General features: G+C 48.6%; 7 protein-coding genes across 10 annotated transcripts; 4 read left to right on the top strand and 3 right to left on the bottom strand.

Moving 5' to 3' along the window:
- Positions 1 to 511: 511 nt before the first annotated feature.
- Positions 512 to 6,872, bottom strand: FOIG_11897 (cohesin loading factor subunit SCC2). Of its 2 annotated transcripts, XM_031212556.1 has the most exons (3): positions 6,452 to 6,872; positions 6,221 to 6,404; positions 512 to 6,168 (listed from the first exon to the last, which is right to left on the bottom strand). In XM_031212556.1, exons 1-3 carry the CDS (start codon positions 6,594 to 6,596, stop codon positions 900 to 902), a joined length of 5,598 nt encoding a protein of 1,865 aa, XP_031057950.1. In that variant the 5' UTR covers positions 6,597 to 6,872; the 3' UTR covers positions 512 to 899. The 2 variants fall into 2 exon arrangements, with proteins under 2 accessions (XP_031057950.1, XP_031057951.1); XM_031212557.1 differs by lacking the exon at positions 6,452 to 6,872 and having other exon boundaries at positions 6,221 to 6,427.
- Positions 6,873 to 7,126: 254 nt separating this feature from the next.
- FOIG_11896 (DNA-directed RNA polymerase I subunit RPA12) lies at positions 7,127 to 7,596 on the top strand (the record flags this gene model as incomplete). Its single annotated transcript, XM_031212555.1, has 3 exons — positions 7,127 to 7,241; positions 7,292 to 7,526; positions 7,578 to 7,596. The coding sequence occupies 3 exons, from the start codon at positions 7,127 to 7,129 to the stop codon at positions 7,594 to 7,596; spliced, it is 369 nt and encodes a 122-aa protein (XP_031057949.1).
- On the bottom strand, positions 7,318 to 9,099 carry FOIG_11895 (deoxyhypusine hydroxylase). Its single transcript, XM_031212554.1, has 2 exons — positions 8,199 to 9,099; positions 7,318 to 8,147 (listed from the first exon to the last, which is right to left on the bottom strand). Exons 1-2 carry the CDS (start codon positions 8,693 to 8,695, stop codon positions 7,652 to 7,654), a joined length of 993 nt encoding a protein of 330 aa, XP_031057948.1. The 5' UTR covers positions 8,696 to 9,099; the 3' UTR covers positions 7,318 to 7,651.
- Positions 9,100 to 9,400: 301 nt separating this feature from the next.
- On the top strand, positions 9,401 to 10,856 carry FOIG_11894 (ATP-binding protein). Its single transcript, XM_031212553.1, has one exon. It carries the CDS (start codon positions 9,759 to 9,761, stop codon positions 10,785 to 10,787), a length of 1,029 nt encoding a protein of 342 aa, XP_031057947.1. The 5' UTR covers positions 9,401 to 9,758; the 3' UTR covers positions 10,788 to 10,856.
- Positions 9,510 to 11,723, bottom strand: FOIG_11893 (uncharacterized protein). 2 transcript variants are annotated; one of them, XM_031212552.1, is made up of 5 exons: positions 11,503 to 11,723; positions 11,338 to 11,440; positions 11,131 to 11,264; positions 10,206 to 11,066; positions 9,540 to 10,155 (listed from the first exon to the last, which is right to left on the bottom strand). In XM_031212552.1, the coding sequence occupies exons 1-4, from the start codon at positions 11,503 to 11,505 to the stop codon at positions 10,878 to 10,880; spliced, it is 429 nt and encodes a 142-aa protein (XP_031057946.1). In that variant the 5' UTR covers positions 11,506 to 11,723; the 3' UTR covers positions 9,540 to 10,155; positions 10,206 to 10,877. The 2 variants fall into 2 exon arrangements, with proteins under 2 accessions (XP_031057945.1, XP_031057946.1); XM_031212551.1 differs by having other exon boundaries at positions 9,510 to 11,066.
- FOIG_11892 (uncharacterized protein) lies at positions 11,567 to 13,759 on the top strand. 2 transcript variants are annotated; one of them, XM_031212549.1, is made up of 9 exons: positions 11,567 to 11,639; positions 11,711 to 11,999; positions 12,068 to 12,076; positions 12,122 to 12,166; positions 12,218 to 12,312; positions 12,364 to 12,381; positions 12,426 to 12,718; positions 12,766 to 12,985; positions 13,042 to 13,759. In XM_031212549.1, the coding sequence occupies exons 2-9, from the start codon at positions 11,826 to 11,828 to the stop codon at positions 13,205 to 13,207; spliced, it is 1,020 nt and encodes a 339-aa protein (XP_031057943.1). In that variant the 5' UTR covers positions 11,567 to 11,639; positions 11,711 to 11,825; the 3' UTR covers positions 13,208 to 13,759. The 2 variants fall into 2 exon arrangements, with proteins under 2 accessions (XP_031057943.1, XP_031057944.1); XM_031212550.1 differs by having other exon boundaries at positions 11,711 to 12,166.
- Positions 13,760 to 14,931: 1,172 nt separating this feature from the next.
- Positions 14,932 to 18,398, top strand: FOIG_11891 (uncharacterized protein; the record flags this gene model as incomplete). Its single annotated transcript, XM_031212548.1, has 5 exons — positions 14,932 to 14,952; positions 15,296 to 15,334; positions 16,495 to 16,531; positions 17,736 to 17,776; positions 18,072 to 18,398. 5 exons carry the CDS (start codon positions 14,932 to 14,934, stop codon positions 18,396 to 18,398), a joined length of 465 nt encoding a protein of 154 aa, XP_031057942.1.
- Positions 18,399 to 18,939: the final 541 nt, after the last annotated feature.

The raw sequence follows: 18,939 nt of genomic DNA, 5'->3' as shown, positions 1-18,939 counted from the left end.
CTTCACTGAGCAACAGCCCATTGGCAGGCTGTGTCCGTGGCTCATCAGCTAGTACACGACTTGCAGTTTAAATGAAGAGTCTTTTTCTTGCGGGTCGTCATCAACGACGCGAGAGTTGGTCGTTAATGCTCGCAAGGATTAGGCCTTGCCAAGCCGGCTAACTTTGCCGACCGATCTGCTTATGCCTTGGCGATCTGACTACCGCGACAAGCAATCAAAATTATGTCATCTATGCATGTCTTTTATCCAATTGCCTTGATTCTTGGCACTCACATGGCATTTTCATTTCCGTCTTATATCCAGCACTGCTTGTTTTAGACTTTCACTTTTCGCAGCGTCGTACAACTTTAACTTGAATAATATACGATAAATCAGTCCCATTTCTAGAAACCGTCGTCATTCCCAAATTAAGGTTAAGACTTCTCTTTTCACAATGTAGTGAGCTTTACTACAGTTTCCAAATATGCTTAATTTATGTTTAGTCATTTTTCATGCCAGTCATCACGAGGGAATAAGATCCAGTGGCTATCATAACATTGTCTTTGTATTTAAATGGTCCTAAATGCGCGAGCTTCGCTGATTTGCATTGTATGCTACGCTTGATCTCTTTCCCGTCCGACCAAAAGATGAGCTATATGGCCTCGTGGCTATAGCTCAGGTATCATCAAATTGCAAAGCCATAATGCTCCAAAACGCCGTTCCTCTTCTCTTGGCTGCCTTTTCACTTCAGAAGTCCAATGTAAGCCTCATCGGCTAAAGCCATTTTCTCACTAAACGCTTTCTTCGATGCGCCCTCGCGGGCTGACAAACGCCTGTCCCTGCCGCTTTCGTTGCTTGCTTCAGAACAGTCCAAATCTTTTCATAGCCCATGTCCCATTTTGAATTCCATCAATGTCTGCTCAAATCCAGTCTCCATCTCCAAGATCTGCATCCATCTCCGGCTCAGGTAATGGGTTTTTTCGAGGTCGACCCCTTTTTCGTGGCTGGGAGTCAGAACGCGCCCGTTTCTTGCGACCACCAGGAGTATGACCTCCCTTTCGCTTGCGTCCCCTATCCACAGCAGCTTCGCCTTCTTCATCCTCGTCTGCGCTCGGAGTCGATGGCCCTAAGTCCATCTGTTCGCCGTCATCGGCGACCTTGAACTCCTTGTCAACGTTGAGGAGTTCAACAAGGTCAGTACACTTCCTAACCATTCGCTCTTGATCCTGAAGACCAGCCATATGAGACTCGATCTCGTCCCAGACCTTATCTCCGTGAACCCCTTGGACCTTGACTGGTGTCTTGTTGAGATCCTTGGCCAGTGCTTTGGCCTTACTGTCGTGTCGGCTAGTCCCCATACCGTAAAGCCGGCGCAGATACGTTCGCGTCTCCCACATTGCGAGTAGAATGATGGATGCCGTTGTGAGCTGACGAAGACGGCTGGGCTCAACGTTGGCTGCAATCGCGAGAGCTGCCGGGGGCTGCCCATCGACAGGTGCCGCTAGAACCATTGACTCGTTCTGAGTTCCGGGGATGCTCGCTGGGGTGTCAGACGCCGATAATTGCAGGGCATCTACGCGGACATTAAAAACTTCTGACTCGATGGCCTGGGCGACTGGAGCGCCTGTGCTAGTCACGATTTTTTCGATCGCATTGACGGTGGTCTGCAACTCTCCAACCGTCTGATATTCGAAGAAGGCCAGATTCTCGGTGATGAATCGTGCAAAGGTCATGTGGGATGGGACTTCCTCGCTTGTATCGAGTTTGACTAGATCAAAGTCTAACTGGCCACAGAGCTTATCTAAAAAGCGCTGACGATTCTTCATTTTGCTAATCTTCAGCACCTCCATCAAGAAGTGTAACTTGGACTGGAAAGGGTTAGTTGTGGCACCGCGCGTGTCCTCTACTACATCGCGTTGATAGGCAAAGGCCGATTGCACTGCTTTGGCATACTCTCGTTCCAGAACAGTTTCGTGCTTCTCATGCGAATATCGATGCTCGGAGAAAGCCAGTTCTGCAATTCTGCGGTTTGTTGATGTTTCGAGAGTCATCAAGGTGACACAAGTCTCCTTGGGGTGCGTCAGGCCTTGTCGGTTAATGCTGCCGAGAACCTCCGTGGCGAGAAAAGCATGATCACCCTGGCTTGAAACTGCGATTCGGGAAACGTGCTTCAAGAACCTCTGTGAGGTGGCGCTAGCCACATCGTCAAAATTTGTCCCTCCCATAACTGTCAGCTCCCTTTTCTTGCCTGTAGCTGGCGCTTCTGCCGCTGTTTCAGATCGCTTTTCTTCCATGAGAAGAAACTCTCTGATTGATCTCAAGATGAGCACTTCAAGACCAGGTATCTGCTCTTTGAAAACCTGATCAAACAAGGTGTACAATTTAGGAACAACATAGTTGCGAGGCCATGCTTGGCAAATCAATCCAAGGGCGTCAAGCGCTGACTTGCGGATCTCGAGTGGTTTAGAAGGTGCAGCAAGCGGTATCAGCTTCTCGATGGCGAGCATAGGAACAGTTTCTCCTTTCCAGGTGGGCAACTTCGATTTGAACCAAGTAGTCCATTCGTCAAGCTTGCAATGTTTTGCGATCATGCCAATTAGTAAGCTGTATCCATAGGTAAGCGTGGTAGCCGTCTGGTCGATAGGCCTGGCCTGGATTTGATCGAGTTTCTGAATACTGGAATGTAGAGCAGAAACCAGAGGCGTGTAATTATTGAGTAACCCACAAACAACCTGAGTACAGGCAACCAGATCGTCGAGAGGGTTTCGTTGGTTGACTCTTGTAATAGCTTTGAGCAGGAAGGTGCGTACTTCAGACAGAAACTCGGTATGAACACTGGAAAGAGTGGGTAACACTCGGCGATAAATGATTGTCACATGCCGGAAAGCAGCTAACTCCTCTGGCGTAGAAAAGTTCGCAAGATGTGGTTTCAGGAGGCGTATCTGTTCGAAATTGAACAGTTTTGGATCAGCATTGGCAAATATCGTAAGCACCTGCAACGCGTCGCGCCCAGACGGAATTGACGGATCATCCGGATCGAGGTTATCGATTAATCCAAACATGTTGGCAACGAGTTTGGTACAGACTGTGAAAGGTCCACCCAGAGACTTGTCCTTTGGTTTCAGAATGGTTCGGAACACCTTGTCAAGCATTTCAGTGACCGTACCGGACTTGACAGTCTGGATAACAAGCGATACGTGCTCGTTGAGTGAAGTTTGGTAAACTGCGGTTCCGTCGTCTTGGTAAAAGGGCGCAAACCAAACCTCCTCTATCATCTGGCGGGCTAGATCGCGGACACCTTCATCTGGATCCTGTACTCGACGCAACAACCCGCTCGCTATCATGCTGCGCAGTGTCTTGCTTGGATTGCGAAGATAGATATCGCGAGTAAGCTTCATTGCACGTTTGCGTACACCGAGGCCATTATCATGGAATCGATTGACAATCATGGGAGTCAATGAAGTCTCAAGACGTGGTCGCATCGTCATGCAGTTACCAAGCAGTCCGAGAGCAGAGTCTCGCACTTGAATTGATGAATCGCCAGCGCATTCCAGAATTAAGTCAATCACGGTATTGTCGGCATCCAAGATTGAGGGATCAGTCTCGAGCACTTGGTTCACGCTTTTGAGACTTCGACTTCGGACTGTAGCTTGGTCACTAGCCATAGAGCCAAGAAGAATGTTCAGAATCTTGCTGAAAGCTTCACATAGTGGTGAACGTAGCAAGATGATCGAGTAAGAAAGTTTGGCTTGATTTGTCGATACAGTCTTGATCTTGAACGTGTATTCGTTGACGAGCCATCGCCGATCCTCAACCATCATCCTCAATCGATAAGCCAGACGTCCGAGTTCCTCATCTCGTTCGTCATCTTCATCTGTGTAAGAGTCGTAGCCGACATGTACCTGGGATGCCCAGCCCGTAATGAGAAACGAGATGGCACTTGACAGGTGTGGATCTTCGTCGCTCCTGTTCTGGACATGCTCTAGAACGACCCGATAGGGCCCAGTCCAAGCTACCAGCTGTTCCAAGCGAGTTTTGTGTTCAAGAGCTTGGTTAGCGACATCGGCAAGATATTCTGACAACTCGTCACCGTCAGTCCCATCAGAGGAGCTCGTAAGGCTTTGAACACGAGAACGGAGGCGGGAAATGGCAGCACTCAATCCGCCCAATAGCTCCAGTGCCATGTTTTTCGCCGGGGCGGCAGTCTTGGGTGCTTCGAAAAGCTGGACCATCATGATCATCAGAAGGCGAAGCAACAGTTCAGCTGATGGCCAGTCGGGCGAATCAAGACAAGTAGTAAAATCTTCCACGAAAAGATCAAGAAGATTTCGGTAAGGGGTATCTCCAGATTTGGTTGAGCCGATGGCACGTTTGACGATGAAGCTTATCACATAGGATGCATTGCGCTGCGCCGCATCGGACAACGGAGCGACAGAGATCTCAAGGTCCTTGATAGCAACAGCGTGTTGCTTCGCTCCCTGTACCTCGCTCTTAATCGATGAAACAAATTGTTTTGCAAGTGGTGCGCGATCATCCTCATCGGAGCTTTCTTCTTGCTCATTATTGGGGTTTTTGTTGAGATTGCGCATCAATTTGCTCCGTGTTCGATTTTTGTTGTTATCAACTCGCCCGGAACTAGCTTGGACCAGCCTCATGATCAAAGCTGACACAGGCTGGATGTTTTTCCCATCAGATAGCTTGAACTGTCGAGCACTTTGCTTACCGACAGGGAGCTTCTCCAAGGATGTGAGAATTTCGTCGATGATGCCTTGGCGTTGCTCAGGTTTGATCAAGAAAATCTGTGAGAGCATGTCCATTGCCACGGACCGAAGCCCGTCAAACTTTTGAACTCCCACGACAGAGTCCTTCTCAAAGTATGCATTCTCCATGAAAATGAGTCGGGAGGCGGTGTATTCCATTGAGTTGATCACTGACTCTGAGAGCTCGATCTTGGTAACAAGCTCTGCTAACAAGGCGAATAACTTCTGGCAAGAGAGGAAGACAACTGTGATAGACTTCTTATTCTTCGAAAGCAGCTTGAAAACAACCGATGCAGGTCCGGATGGCCGAAGTTCCACAAGAGGCATGACAATGTCCTCGGTGACCTTTCTGAAGATATCGGCGCATCTCTGGATAACAGATTCTGAATATAACTGCTTGTCTTCTCGTCCGCCCGAGAGAATGCGCAGGCATGTGCGAGCTGACTTCAGCATTGTCTCCACGTCTGAAAGCTGTTGTATCCATACATCAACGGCATCTTCGCCCCAAGTCTCATCGACTCGGATCTCCAGATTCTCAACTTGCTTTAAGCTGGCATCACTCAGTCTGATGATTTGAGTCAGATGCTCTACTGGGACACGGTCGAAACATCTTAGAGCAATTGTCTTCTGAATGGCGCCATGCATCTTCTGTTGCGAAGAGGCGGTCATAGCAACCTCTTGGTCTGGTGTCAGAGAAACGATTTCGTCTTGTCCGGATCCTTCTCCGAGCATTCGCCCGACCGAGTTGAACACAACGCGTACAAGTTTGTCGAGCGCATGGAGGGCTGCCTCGCTACGTTGACGCTGATCAAGGCTCTCCCCAATCAGATCTGGACTATGAGAATAGGCTTGTTGGCTCTCTTTTCGAACCGATAGGTGATGGGGGTCCTCCGGGCGAGCTTCGACCTCGATGTACTCTTCTCGACAGATATTCGCAGCTGGTAGCTCAATTCGAAACGCCCCATTCTGATCAGCTTCGGTGGTAGCTTGGATAGGGAGCTGAGCTGCTGGGGCCGGAGGCTGCGCCATCGGCTGTATTTGCGGTTGCTCATGTTGGACTGGAACAACTGGAAAGTCTTGCTGAGGCGCATCGCTCACGTCAACATAAGTTGAAGGATCAAATTGTCTCTTGGACGGTATCGCAACTTCGATCCTAACGGCGTTTGACTTGTGTGCTTTGGAGTTATGCGCTGGCAAGTTGGACGGTTGTGGCGGATTCGGGGAGTTTATTGAAGATGACCGTTGCTTGGGGGTCGGGTGGCCTGGTGCTTGGCCGTTGACCTGCTTGGCATCAGAAGCCACGGGTTTCGTCGTCTTGAAATAGCCTCCCACTTTATCGAAGACATTTCTCGTGAGCGGCGACAAACCATCAATCAGGCTCTTGTCGGTAGGGGAGGTCAATTTCATTCCTGAAATTGTGGTAAACTTGCTACTCGACAGTCAGATTGTGGTTCATAGTATGCACGGCATAGTTAAAATACTAATGTGTTCGTTGACTTGGTTTGATTTCTTGGAGGACATGGTCAACCGCTTGCTTTACGTTGCGCGGCATCTGATTATGGCCCGCTGCTTCCTTATTTAGGTTGTCGAAATCGTGTGTTTGAAATAGGTCAGTCAGAGGGAGCGCAGGGGAGCCTGAGCCTAGAACGGGGTCGGGGATGATGTCTGACGAGAGTTAGGTGAAGATATATCGAGAAGCGGTGATAACTGACCAGAAATGAGAGGAATGGTCGAGGTCTGTGGTGAATAAGGAAGCGCCTCTTGAAGTGTGAACGGACGAGCAATAATACCCTCCTCAGCCCCCGTTTGAGCAAACTGCCCATTTGGGTCCGCCCCATGCTGCTGCGTGTTGTTCATTGTCGCAGGAGAGAAGGCGGCTCATCGCATATCTTGGTTCGAAAGGAAGGAGCAAACGGATACCAGCGCATCGGATCTTGACAGGACAGGGTCAGGTATGGATCAAAAGACACGCTCCAAGCGCGTATGCAAAGGAAATATGTTCTCAGGAAGCATATAGTCGGAGTCGCGGTAAGGTGATTGGGTTGAAAAAGCAACGGAATTAAATGCAGCTAAGCATTGTTACCCGCTTTGCGTGAATGTAAACGACGAGGTCAAAGCCTGGGGAAACCAACATGATCAGCCTCGCGAGCTTTGAACTTTCCTTGGATGTTTTCGAGACAGCTACTGGTCTGTGCGCTCAATGCACCACCACTCAGAGGCTATTCCGTCACGACCCACTCTTGCCTCGTCAGATTTTCCGGAAGCCCCTTGCAACCTTCCATTTGAGCCTATGATGGCTGGGCCAATTTTTTGTCACTGAATTTGTTCAGCTTGCGCAAGTAGTCGACCAAATTCTCCAATTGTGCAGAACTTACTCACGACTCACAATGGCTGCGATCGGAACTCTCGTCTTTTGTACCGACTGCGGTAATCTGTTGCCTGCAACAAAAGGGACTCAGCGAAATGTTTTGCATTGCGAATGCTGTGGTGCAGAGAATCGAGGTTTGTACGCTTGGTGTGATATTTGGCAAGATCTCTAACAGGTTGTGCAGATACCGGTTCCAAAGTTACCGTTACACAAACAAAACCCTCCGATTTCCCTTCTTTCTTGAGGCAGAAGCTCCAGTCAAGCGTCCAGGCTGTTGAGAAACACAATTTGCAAACCGATAGCACTGTTCATGAAACATGCCCCAAGTGCGGTCGTGAAGAGGTCAAGTATACCAACGTTCAATTGCGCGGTGCAGATGAAGGATCAACGGTCATCTACCTTTGCGATTGCGGCAACTCGTGAGAATCCCGAATCCATCTATTTTAACTAATCTAACACTTGACTTTTAGGTGGCATGAAAACAACTAGACGTAATACTCGACAACGCGAGCGTACTCATAAATCATACAGAAACTCCTGTGGTCTAGGGAATCAAAGCATACTCAGCCTCTCCACCCTTCTCATACTCAGCGATATCCAGCGCAACAATGCAACTCTCTCGAACAACCTTTTCCTTGTCGTGAAGGAACTTTCTTAGGGTAGCTTCGACACCTTCCTCCTCGCCCAGGCTGCCAAGTGCCTCGGCCGCTTCATGTCGAACCATGCTAGCCTCGTTGGTGTTGCTCAACGCCTCAGTCAGGGCTGGGATTGAAGCGGGGTGTGAAAGCTGTCCAAACACAAAGGCGATCTCGTGTCGGAAGAGTGCGGACGAGTCGGACAATCCTTTAGCAAGAGCGAGAACGGCGGGGACAGCAGTGGGCAGGTCGGGAGGTGATGCCAGATCTCGGAGAGCAAACATGGCGCGGTAACGGAGGAATAGAGGCAGATTTGTATCCATGAGCTTGTGGCCAAGCTCCTCGACTTCAGCCTTCTGTTCGGATTCGGGCATTGGGGGCGCAGGATCGATAGAGGCAAAATCACTAGACGACAAATGTTAATCAGGGGCAACCCCAATATATCTTTCCACAAACCTAGGGCGCAACTTTTCCTTTCGTCGCTCTTCCGAGTTCTCCCACTCAATGCGCTCGATGGCGATCTCGCATGTCTCGATAATGCTTATGTCCTCCTCTTTGCGATCTCGGTACTCGCGGAGGATGTCCAGGTTGTCGGCCCAGCCTAAGGCTCCAAGGGCTTCGGCAGCTTCGTGGCGGCACATTGGGTCCTCCTTCAAATCAGCCAGAACCTGTCGGAGAGGCTTGACAGCAGCGGGGTTGCCTGTCTGGCCGAGACAGTATGCGAGCTCATGCTTGAGCAAGGCCGAAGGTGAGGTGAATCCGGCAGCGATGGCTTCGATGGCCGCAATCCTTGTAGCATTGTCATCCGAGGTGGTCGCAACGTGCTTCAGTGAGAAAAGAGCACGAAAACGGATGGGAAGAGGGGTATCCTCAGAACAGAGGGATTTCCTCAAGCTCAGAACCGTGGAATCGGCGGAGTTGGAGGTCTCTGGGGTATCAGCAGAAGGAGACATTTTGGAATATCGGTTGGAAACAGATCTTGATGTATCGTAGGATGCTTCTAGATCAGCTCAGAATAAAATCTTCGCGGGGTCCTGAGCTTATCTTATCTCAGACGAATGTGAAATAACCCCGCCACTGATCGGCTTTTTTTTAGGTGTGCCTGTCATGAGTTTTGGGCAGATCGCCGCCTTTAGCCGGTCCGATAACCGGCGCGCTCTCAGCGTGTTGGGTGTAAAAGGGCAGGAAACATTTGAAAGCTTATTGTATTGCTGATGCGACGGTTTTCGGATTGGCCTGCGATCACTAAGGCTTTCATACCAACCTCACTATCAGTGATAGTATTGAACGTTAGTACAGTTTCGTATCATTGAGCCACATCACTGGGAATGATTAGAAATATTGTGTTTTGAGGTTGTTGGTACATAGTACGAAAATGTTAATACTTACTACCAGTAAGTCTTTGGATAAGCATCTGTTGAAAAGGCCCTTCTTTCCGCTATATAAGACATTTTGAGGAGCCTATGGTCCGAACTTATCGAGTTCCCTTTTCAAATTTCCCAGACACTTAACTCGCCCTCATCAACCAAACAAATATGTCTCACTATGTAAAAAATATCATAAGATTGTGGAGATCTAGGAGACTCGTGTAGTGATCATACCTACCGCAACTTTCTTTGCAGAGCTAATGTTAATATATCAATATATCTATGGATCTTTATCCCTTCAATGTGTCTTGACTCATTGGCATTTGTGATTCCGCGGCGATACTTCACATCGCCGCACGCTTGCTAAGCAACCAATCAACATAGACGCTTAGCACTTACCCTAGGAACAACCACATCGATTATCTTAACCGCGTCAACATTCTTTGGACTCTCTCAGAAATTAATCCAGAAAGATACCAGATCCCAATCGGGAAGAATTTACCCTCACTTCTTTTTCTTTCTTGCTACTCTGTTCCTCGCTATTCAAGACAACCCTAAAATTGCAGGTTTGGTACATTATTAAGCTTCGAGCTCACGTTGCCACCTCCGACTCACTTTCCCTCGCTTCACGTCACTTCACAAAAAGACAATGGCACCCTCTCTTGAGGCCTCGGAGGCTGTAGACGATGTCCTCGCCAATCCGATCAAGCAGAAGCCACAACTAGTTGCCCCAGAGCCTCAGAACTGTGTTGGCCCCGATTCAGAGCAAGCTGGTAAAGCGGACGCATGCGCCGGGTGTCCAAACCAGGCCATCTGCGCATCAGCGCCCAAAGGACCAGATCCTGATATCCCTATCATCTCGGCGCGCCTGGAGAATGTCAAGCACAAAATCCTAGTACTAAGCGGAAAGGGCGGCGTCGGAAAGAGTACATTTACATCCCTGTTGGCACACGCCTTCGCGACAAATCCAGACAGCACCGTGGGTATCATGGACACTGATATCTGTGGACCCAGTATTCCCAAGATGATGGGCGTGGAGGGCGAGACTGTGCATGTCAGCGGTACAGGTTGGTCACCTATCTGGGTCATGGACAACCTCTCTGTCATGAGTATTCAGTTTCTACTGCCCAACCGGGATGACGCTGTCATTTGGCGGGGTCCCAAGAAGAACGGTCTGATCAAGCAATTTCTCAAGGATGTGGAATGGGGTGACCTTGACTTTTTACTTGTCGACACACCACCAGGCACAAGCGATGAGCATCTCAGTGTAAACTCATTCCTGAAGGAGAGTGGGATCGATGGCGCTGTCATGGTCACCACACCGCAGGAGGTCTCACTCCTGGATGTAAGAAAAGAGATCGACTTCTGCCGCAAAGCCGGCATCAGGGTGTTAGGTCTTGCAGAGAACATGAGCGGCTTCGTTTGCCCCAAGTGTTCAACCGAAAGTCAGATCTTTAAGGCAAGCACAGGAGGAGGACGTGCACTGGCTGAAGAGATGGGCATTCCCTTCTTGGGATCAGTGCCCTTGGACCCTAGGATCAGGATGGCATGTGATTACGGAGAGAGTTACTTCGACTCATTCCCAGATAGCCCCGCCTGCATCGCGTTTCAAGGAGTTGTCAAGAATGTTGCGATGCAGTTGGGATTAAACACCCAGGATGTGCTGCCGGATGAGTAGGCAGTTATCTCGAAGTTACGTTTTTATGTAGATCATGATATATGGATTTCGCTGCCACGACACGTTGCCTTTCTTTTGTGTGATTCTTGATTACTCTGACTTGAGCTTGTCGGGGATTTCTTCCAAATCTTCCGCTGACTCGATATCAATAATTCGTCCGACCTCGGCCGTGTTGCGCATCAGCTCCTTGGCGCCGGCGTAGAGCATCCTGATCTCGGCGTTGCAGGTAACGGGGAGGTAGAAGATAAGTACGTATGGCACAGACAAGCGCCCATCGCCCTATGCTCATATTAACATCATGTCAAGTGTCAAGCATTCCTGACAGTTGTTCGATCAGACATACCATGGTGAGAGGGTAGCTCAGGAGGATGAATCGAGGCGCATGATCGGGGAGGTCATCGCCAATTTCTTCGAGGGAAGTATAAACGGTCTTGTCTTCGTCTTGTCGGATTTCGTAAGTGTTCTTATCGATCAGGTCTACAGGAGGGACGGTTAGCAAGAGAAAGGAGACCTATGACTTTCAAGTCTTATCACAAAGAGACGTACATACAAATAACAGCTTGGGGATCCTTAGCCCGAGAAGTAGTAAGTCTAAACTTGCGGAGGTGGTCCTTTGACTCTCCAGAGAAGGTATACAGTCGCGATTCCGACGCCTAAAAGCAGGATGTCAGCGGGCGAACCGGGGATGGGGAGGAGGTCGTGTGAGTGGATGTACCATTGTGAAGCTTTGTTTGACTTTGCTAATAGGTAAAGCCCCCTTTGTAGCTGTTTTAAAGCTGTGTCTGATACCTCAACTCTGTTTAGCAGTTATCAGACGAGTGAAGTTGGTGTAGCCCAATGCCCCGCCAAAGGGTAGGTAGCTGTTGACTTGACCCCACATTGTCCCGCCATTGTCTAGCGTAGCGAGTTAACGTCATCTACAGGCTTTTGAAATCGAGACAGCATTGGATCAATAAAGGGAGAACTTGCATATTTACCCTGCTATCTGCCTATCACCTGATCCTCAAGCTCTCTTATTACATCTGCCCTTGGCCATCCATGTTCTCACGCATCTCCCAGGTAACCCGGCATCTTTCAGCTCCCGTTGTTGGCAACACCAGACGATTCGCCCTAGGAAGAATCATGGCTCCTATATCGGCAGATGAGCGCAACTCGCGCACCATTTCTACAGCCGCCTGTTTGATCATCGGTGACGAAGTTCTGGGCGGAAAGGTATAGTTCTTTGAACACATCTTACTGTCTGTGTAACCGAATGGGGGTAACTGACACCATCAACGTAGACAGTTGATGTGAGTAATTGAAGTATGGGCTAGATATTGTATTAATCGAGATAGACCAACTCTGCCTATTTCGCCAAATGGTGCTTTAACCTCGGAATTGTAGGTCTGACCACGGGTAGCTATGCATGCGCGGATGCTGAATAGATATAGAACCTTAAGCGCATCGAGGTGATTGAGGACGATGAAGGCGAAATTGTTGAGGCTGTTCAGAGAATGAGTGACCGTTATGACTTTGTTGTTACTAGGTAAGTCCTTCGGCAACACTACGTGGAGATTGAATAGCTAATATGAATCAGTGGTGGGATCGGGCCTACGTGAGGATTCACTACCGTCATTTCTACACATACTAATATCTTAGACACGACGACATTACCTACCAATCGATCGCCAAGGCCTTTAACCTGCCTCTCAAACTACACCAAGAAACTTTTGACAAGATGAAACTGATGTCAAAGGTTCATCCCAATCAACCCAAGTTTGATTGGGATGCCGACTCGCCAGCAAGAAGGGCAAAACTTCGCATGGCTGAGTTGCCAATTGATGAATCTCGGGACCTTAAGAAGCAAGCTCTCTTCCCTCATGATGATCTTTGGGTTCCCGTATCAGTCGTGAACGGAAACATCCATATCTTGCCGGGTATCCCTAGACTTTGTATGTCAATTCCCGAGCGCCGCTTACTATCTGCTGACCGGGAACAGTTCAGAGACTTCTTGAGGGGCTGAAACCTCACATTCTCCCACGTCTCAGCGACCCTGAGGGAAAGGGTACGCATAGAGTGCTGTTCTCTACGCCTCTTCCCGAGAGTGGTGTTGCCGATTATCTCACAACCTTGGCTGCCAAAGTTGGGCCCAAGGGTGTCAAGGTCGGAAGTTATCCTCGCTGGGGCAAGAAAAACAACACGGTCACACTTGTTGGACGGTTAGCAGGGAACATTACCAAATGCTGAAGTGATAAATATGCTGACACAGATATAGGGATTTGGACTATCTTGAGAGTCTCGTTGATGAAGTCCAAGCTGGCATCCAGGGTCTGCGAGTTGATGCTGAGAGTGACGGAGAAGAAGACCCGAAGCAGATTAAGAAGCAGGCGACCGAAGACGCGGACAAGGACACCGCGGAGCAAGTTGTTGAGAAGCCTTGATATACCTTGATAGCTGGGATCCTTGGATATTTGGAAGTCCACAACGTATGGTGGCGGGTTGTAGTTGCGCTGATCACAGTAACATCCGTTGGAACTCTGTAAAGAGTTGCCATTGGCTAGATTGCATGTTTCGTGAATATCCTTGAATATATGTAGACAAGTGTTATAGAATGTTCGGAGTTGCAATCTGATACCGGCGCACGGACTTGAAACTTTCGGTGATTCAACGGTCGAAACCTGATCGTCTCGTCGATCATGGCGCTCTTTATTCAGACGAGCTGCACAGGTTGCATTTTTGACCAGCAGGTATCTCAGAGCGATCTAACGTATATGAATTCTGGTACCTGTGCATCGATTTTGCTGCACAATTACCTGTATAGGTACTTGACAAATTTTGAATCGCCTGTGGATTCAGCACTTGCGGCCAACACATGTCGTGCATCCTGGTACAAAGCAAAGGTGTTGAATCTTTGTTGTATCATACTGACTTTAGGGTTGGCAACCGAGATAAGACAATGGAGCAGAGTTGAGTCTCATCTCCGACGCCCTGAGGGGCCGTAACGTAGTATCGGCGTTGAACAACTTGACTTGCCAAAGTCATGTTATCATACGATTTTAAGTAACAAGAGGGGTCAGTGGTTTGTTGTGTTGCAGATCAACGCGTGAACATCGACATCGATGAGACGCATCCGCGTGGAAGGCTAGAGAGGGACTCGTGCTTATGTGATGGATGGCACGCTGTATTCGGAAGCTGACTCGAGGCTCTTTCCTATAAGGAACCTGGGGTGTGATGAAGACCAGGGGTATGAACAACGAGGATGGTGGAGGTGGAGTCGATAAATTGTCTTAGGCACATCGTAGCGGCGATAGCAAGGCTCGTGACATGATCGGCGCCGAGATCAGAGGTTAGACCTTGAACAAACCCACGACACCTGAGGGGGAGATTAAAAGATGTCGTGATGTGCGCTTGGCATAGAACTAAGCCAGAGTGTAATCTGCCGAAAAGGGGCTGTTGCTAGGACGAGTCCTGGAGACACATTGAAGTGGATCACAACCTGGAACTGGTGGAGACGGGCGCAAACACAAATGCAAAAGACGTCATTTCGTTCTAGAAGCTGACTATAGAAGTTGTTGGAGATCATTCACATTCAACTTGATTGCATTTATATTGCGTGTGGTTGCATTCGGCCGAAAGGGTGAAGAAGCGGAAAATCAAATGACACAAGCGAAGATACTTTGAATTAATGATTGACAGCATGCCAGTAGAATTGATCACGAAGAGTTGAGGGTAGATAGACTTGTGCCGTTGTTTTATGAGTTTTTGAAGATGTTGATAAACTTCCTTGTAACCTCAAGCTCTCCTTAAACTACAGGATCACGTGCCTGCTGCAGCTCTGACAGAAGCCCCACATGCTTACCCCACATAGAAGTCCCATTGAGCCGCAATATCACAGCTACTTCTTTCTATCGTCAAGCATCCTCCTCTTCAACGTCGCGCTTCCATGCTACAAAGGGATATTTTGCCCCCTGCAAAGTCTCGCAAGCTTTTCTGCTCGTAGAAAAGACTGAAATTCATGTGAGAAATTCGGAGCATCTTTCCAAACGCTGCCAGTCTTTTGAGAATGGTAGCATACAGCAGTCGCTCGCTTTACGAAGAGAGTAAACGTGTCTACCCCTGAGGGTTCAGCGCCAATCGGTGCTCGCAATATAGGTAGGTATCAGAAATGACAGGGTCTGGCGAGTTGGTTCGCCCTTCCTATTAGATTCCTATGGGAAGCCGTTACGGGGATTGTGGGAGACTACGGTTGAATACTGGAGTGCGATGTGCGACGTGGTTACGGCCATAGCTCAATTCCGATCATTCTCTGGAGGACGATGCTTCACCTTTCTTTCTCAGGTACGCTGTTGCTACTCCTGGTTCTTCTAGGGCGAAGAATACTACTTACAATGACATATTGTGGCCCTAGGGAAGAGCCGTAGCGGACCCTACAGGCATAGTCGGAATCGGTTGCCAGGCATGCCCGCTGTTAAAACTCGCGAACCATAGTCAGTTAACCGACGCGTGGGCTTCAGACTGACACTGAACAGTTCGTCAAAGTTTCGGCAAAGGGCTCGTTTGAGAGCTTTGTTCGTCTAACCATTATCCTAACCCGTTTGCTTGACCGAAGCCCTATCCTAACATGCGAGCTTGGCCTTCAGCTCCTGGCTCATTAAGTAGGTTGCTGGCAGAGCATAGTTTTCTTTCTATCATGTGTTATTAGTCGAGTCTGTGATTGGTTTTGTAGATTCATCACGTTTTATGAACGGATTATTGAAACTTCTAACTGAGGTCGGGAACCAACCCCCACCCAGACTCAAGTGACCAGACACCGACATACAGAATTTCCTTAGCAATTGCTCCAGGCCTCATGCCTAATGCTTTGTCTTGATCTGTTCCCGTCACATCTTACTCGACGTAAACCCCAGTCATCACAGGCTGTATTAGTGAAAATTTCTTAGCCCGGGATGATCTTCGGAGTGATAAGAGCGCTCGGCTTGATAAACTCGGCTGAAGCTATCGCTGCATCAAATCTAGTTCCTCACATCACTTAACAGAACCCTTATGTAATGTCTTGAGAGGGGCAGTTATCTAGGATCTATATCATAGTGATCAGATTGGGTTATCGACCTAGCCACGCCACGCATCGATCAACCCCCACCCGGCATTGATCCTGTTGACACACCGTCACATCTTCAACAGCCTCAAACGCGCCAACGCTAGTAGTGCAGCGTGCTGGAAGGGTGTTGTGGTTCATCTGGCGAAAGCGGCTGGTCGCTACAACGTCGAGTGGTTATACATTGGAGGATGAAAAGAACAAAAACTATGAGCGTAGTGAAACGTTTGTCCTGCAGGCACTAAGACATTTCCACGATTTAGGTGCAGGCTAGGGAGTAAAGCTGTGAATAGGGTCAGCTCATGGTTTGATTGCTGAATTCAGACTAAACGTTACAGGAGTCAATGTCTTTGGTTTTTTTAATCGTTCAATAATACCGGCGCATCTTCAACCTGAGACCAACGATATATGAGTTATCATGATAGTGTACGTACTGCGTATAGTGTGAGTTCCACCAGACAAAACATCGTACATCGTCATCACAGCAGATTTTAGCGAAAGACAATGAAGTCGAGCACCACTCCTACCGCCCTGCACATTAGATACCATGACCCTGGGCTTGGACTCTGAACTAACCGACTTGAGATCAAGAGCATCGGAGCTTGTTAACTTGTCACCCCATTCATTCCCCAGGTCCAGGGGCTCACCGATGGGACGGGGGACCTGGAAAGTGAGTAAGGGGTGAGGAACGTTGATCTGCATTAGATCGAGACACGAGAGAATGACTATCAGACTATGTAGTATGGATAATGGACTCACGCCAATGTCATCATTGGTGCGTTGATGTGAAAAAGGGTTGCTTCCTTCTGTAAAGAAACTTGTTGCTGGTTGAATCATGACAAGGCACGGCTTATTCTTTGAAGGTGCTAGCGCTTGGGCATGGGATTGGACGTAATTGGTGTGACAGCGACCGTGTAGACGGCCAATTCGAGTGATGACTTGATATCTGGGCGCGAAATGGTGAAAGTGGTTACTCAGTCTCAAACATCTACACCCGTGCAATAAGAATGCAGACTCTGTTACAAGAGGGACCTGCAAAGGCTTGTATGACCAAATGAAAGATGCTGGTGACGAACAGGACTAGCCATTCAGTCAATGTGTGAGAACGGCGCCCTGGCCGTATTGAATGAAGTATGAGGCCTATCCTGAAAGGATATGTTTCATATCGCGATGCGTATGGCTCAAACGAAAGTTTCTCCAAATAAAGAAAGCCACAGGATCACCTCGTGTACTCCTGAACTTGATGAACATAGGCACATTAGATGTATACACTATAAAAGACAAGAACCCACAAACAACAGCCATCAATAACAAGTAGTAGAGTTGAAATGAGCAATTAGAATCGAAAAGGACCATGCAGGATCATGCGACATGTTTAATGCTACGGAAATAACATCTTTATCCAGTATATTCCAAGGATGGTTGTTATTCTGAAGCCGGGCTCTATTATTCGACTAGATTGTAAATCGATATAAGTATGTTTCGTCTGATATGGCTTAGAGGTTGTGGAATAATGTCTAGGTTACTTCAAGGAACAAAAGATGAAGAAGACACCCATCGCAATTATCAACGGTACATAATGTGTATGGATGGTCGGCCTCATTTACATGGCTCGACCGAAAAGGCCGGGGTTACGGCGCCGGTGTATCTCGGGGGTGTTCCGCCGTCCATTCTCCTGCCTTAGCGAGTAAGACGATGGGGTAAGAAGAACGGCTAATTTGTTCTATAAATCGTAGCTTAAAAAGAAGCGCGGAATAACTTTTAGACTTGACATATCACAACCAAGGATGAGGCGTGCCCTGGGTAGCCGTTAAGGATCTGCACCCTCGCTGGTCAGTGACCGGTAGCTCGGTGTTGTGATGAATCAAGCCCAGGTGAAGAGACGGCTCCAGAACAGAGAGAGACCCTTGGCCTGGTAAGCAAATTATTACATTCAGGGACTTTAATCCATTGCCCCTATTCCACCCACTTCTGCTGCCACCCCTCATCGGTCTGCAGCCTGCACGGTGGGAGGAGTGTGATCTTGATATAAGGAACGGATACGGACACTTCGTTTGTGGTATTGGAGGCCATCGCTTCATCAATTATAGTATATGCATCTGCTGTGGGAACACAAGCACGCGGATACGGTGAGGAATTGCTGCAGCGAAACGTGCAGGACAATGCACAATCAACTGCATAGCACGTTACGGTGTGCTTACGATTGGTAGAGCAGACGCAGCCAGCCGCTGCCCTTGCAGAACTGCGTGGAGGAGGCCAGCAACAGGGAGCAACAAGGCCAATTGTTAACCAGCGACAGCTGGTGCTTTTACTGCTCAACAGCAACTGCAAAGCCAAGCACAAGCACAAGCAAGGGTCCCCATGTCTTGGCCCACACCCGACTCGTTAAGTCGGGCTTCACACGCACGCCCCTAACCATCCATTACCAACCTCGTTTGCCTGTCCAGTGGAAGAGCTGCTGGAAGGTCGCTGAAAATCGGTTACTGGCAGCCCGCTGGGGCCAAAAATTCAACGTTGAATCGCTGCTGCAGGCATGATCAGTCCAACCCAATGTCTCTCACCATCATTAGTCGATAAAGATACGGAGGCGCCCGAATGGCAAGGAAAAATTCTTCTCTTTATTACTACAAAGCTTTTTTTTCTTGCCTCATTACGAAACTTTGCCTGCCGCCGCGTTAAAGTTGGCAAATAACAAGAGCAAGACAAGGGCCGGTCCAGCTTTGTTCATTCTGTTGAACCAGAACTAGCCACTACATACAGTAGCTAAATCCCGCTCCCCGGGCGGTTGGTTTTGCAGCCACTCTTGTTGTGACACTGTTAATGCTTCTCTTTGCGTAATTCCCTTTGGAATAGAGGCTTCAATCAAGTGGCATGGTCCGGGGCGCCCCTGGGCGTTGTGGTAGGGCTGCAAGAGAGCAAATGATAGGTTCATCCTGTGATTCCCTTCACTAGTTGACAGTGAATATTTTCTCCTATGCCATAAACGGGCATTTCTAGATTCCGTAGAACATATCCCGATGCTTTATTACTAACCAGCAGCCAAACACAACCACAAGCTTGCCGCCTCTAACAATGGCT

The sequence above is a fragment of the Fusarium odoratissimum genome (assembly GCF_000260195.1).
Source record: "Fusarium odoratissimum NRRL 54006 unplaced genomic scaffold supercont1.23, whole genome shotgun sequence".
Classification (NCBI taxonomy): Eukaryota; Fungi; Ascomycota; class Sordariomycetes; order Hypocreales; family Nectriaceae; genus Fusarium; species Fusarium odoratissimum.
This window is presented reverse-complemented; position numbering and strand designations above follow the sequence as displayed.

Coding starts and splice junctions, on each gene's coding strand:
- FOIG_11897 (XM_031212556.1), bottom strand. CDS start 6,596: ATGAACAACACGCAGCAGCATGGGGCGGACCCAAATGGGCAGTTTGCT. Junction 6,405..6,451: donor GACCATTCCTCTCATTTCTG/GTCAGTTATCAC, acceptor AACTCTCGTCAG/ACATCATCCCCGACCCCGTT. Junction 6,169..6,220: donor CCAAGTCAACGAACACATTA/GTATTTTAACTA, acceptor ACTGTCGAGTAG/CAAGTTTACCACAATTTCAG.
- FOIG_11895 (XM_031212554.1), bottom strand. CDS start 8,695: ATGTCTCCTTCTGCTGATACCCCAGAGACCTCCAACTCCGCCGATTCC. Junction 8,148..8,198: donor AAGGAAAAGTTGCGCCCTAG/GTTTGTGGAAAG, acceptor TTTGTCGTCTAG/TGATTTTGCCTCTATCGATC.
- FOIG_11894 (XM_031212553.1), top strand. CDS start 9,759: ATGGCACCCTCTCTTGAGGCCTCGGAGGCTGTAGACGATGTCCTCGCC.
- FOIG_11893 (XM_031212551.1), bottom strand. Junction 11,265..11,337: donor GGATCCCCAAGCTGTTATTT/GTATGTACGTCT, acceptor TCCCTCCTGTAG/ACCTGATCGATAAGAACACT. Junction 11,067..11,130: donor TGAGCTACCCTCTCACCATG/GTATGTCTGATC, acceptor ATATGAGCATAG/GGCGATGGGCGCTTGTCTGT.
- FOIG_11892 (XM_031212549.1), top strand. CDS start 11,826: ATGTTCTCACGCATCTCCCAGGTAACCCGGCATCTTTCAGCTCCCGTT. Junction 12,167..12,217: donor GGTGCTTTAACCTCGGAATT/GTAGGTCTGACC, acceptor GAATAGATATAG/AACCTTAAGCGCATCGAGGT. Junction 12,719..12,765: donor GCCGGGTATCCCTAGACTTT/GTATGTCAATTC, acceptor GACCGGGAACAG/TTCAGAGACTTCTTGAGGGG.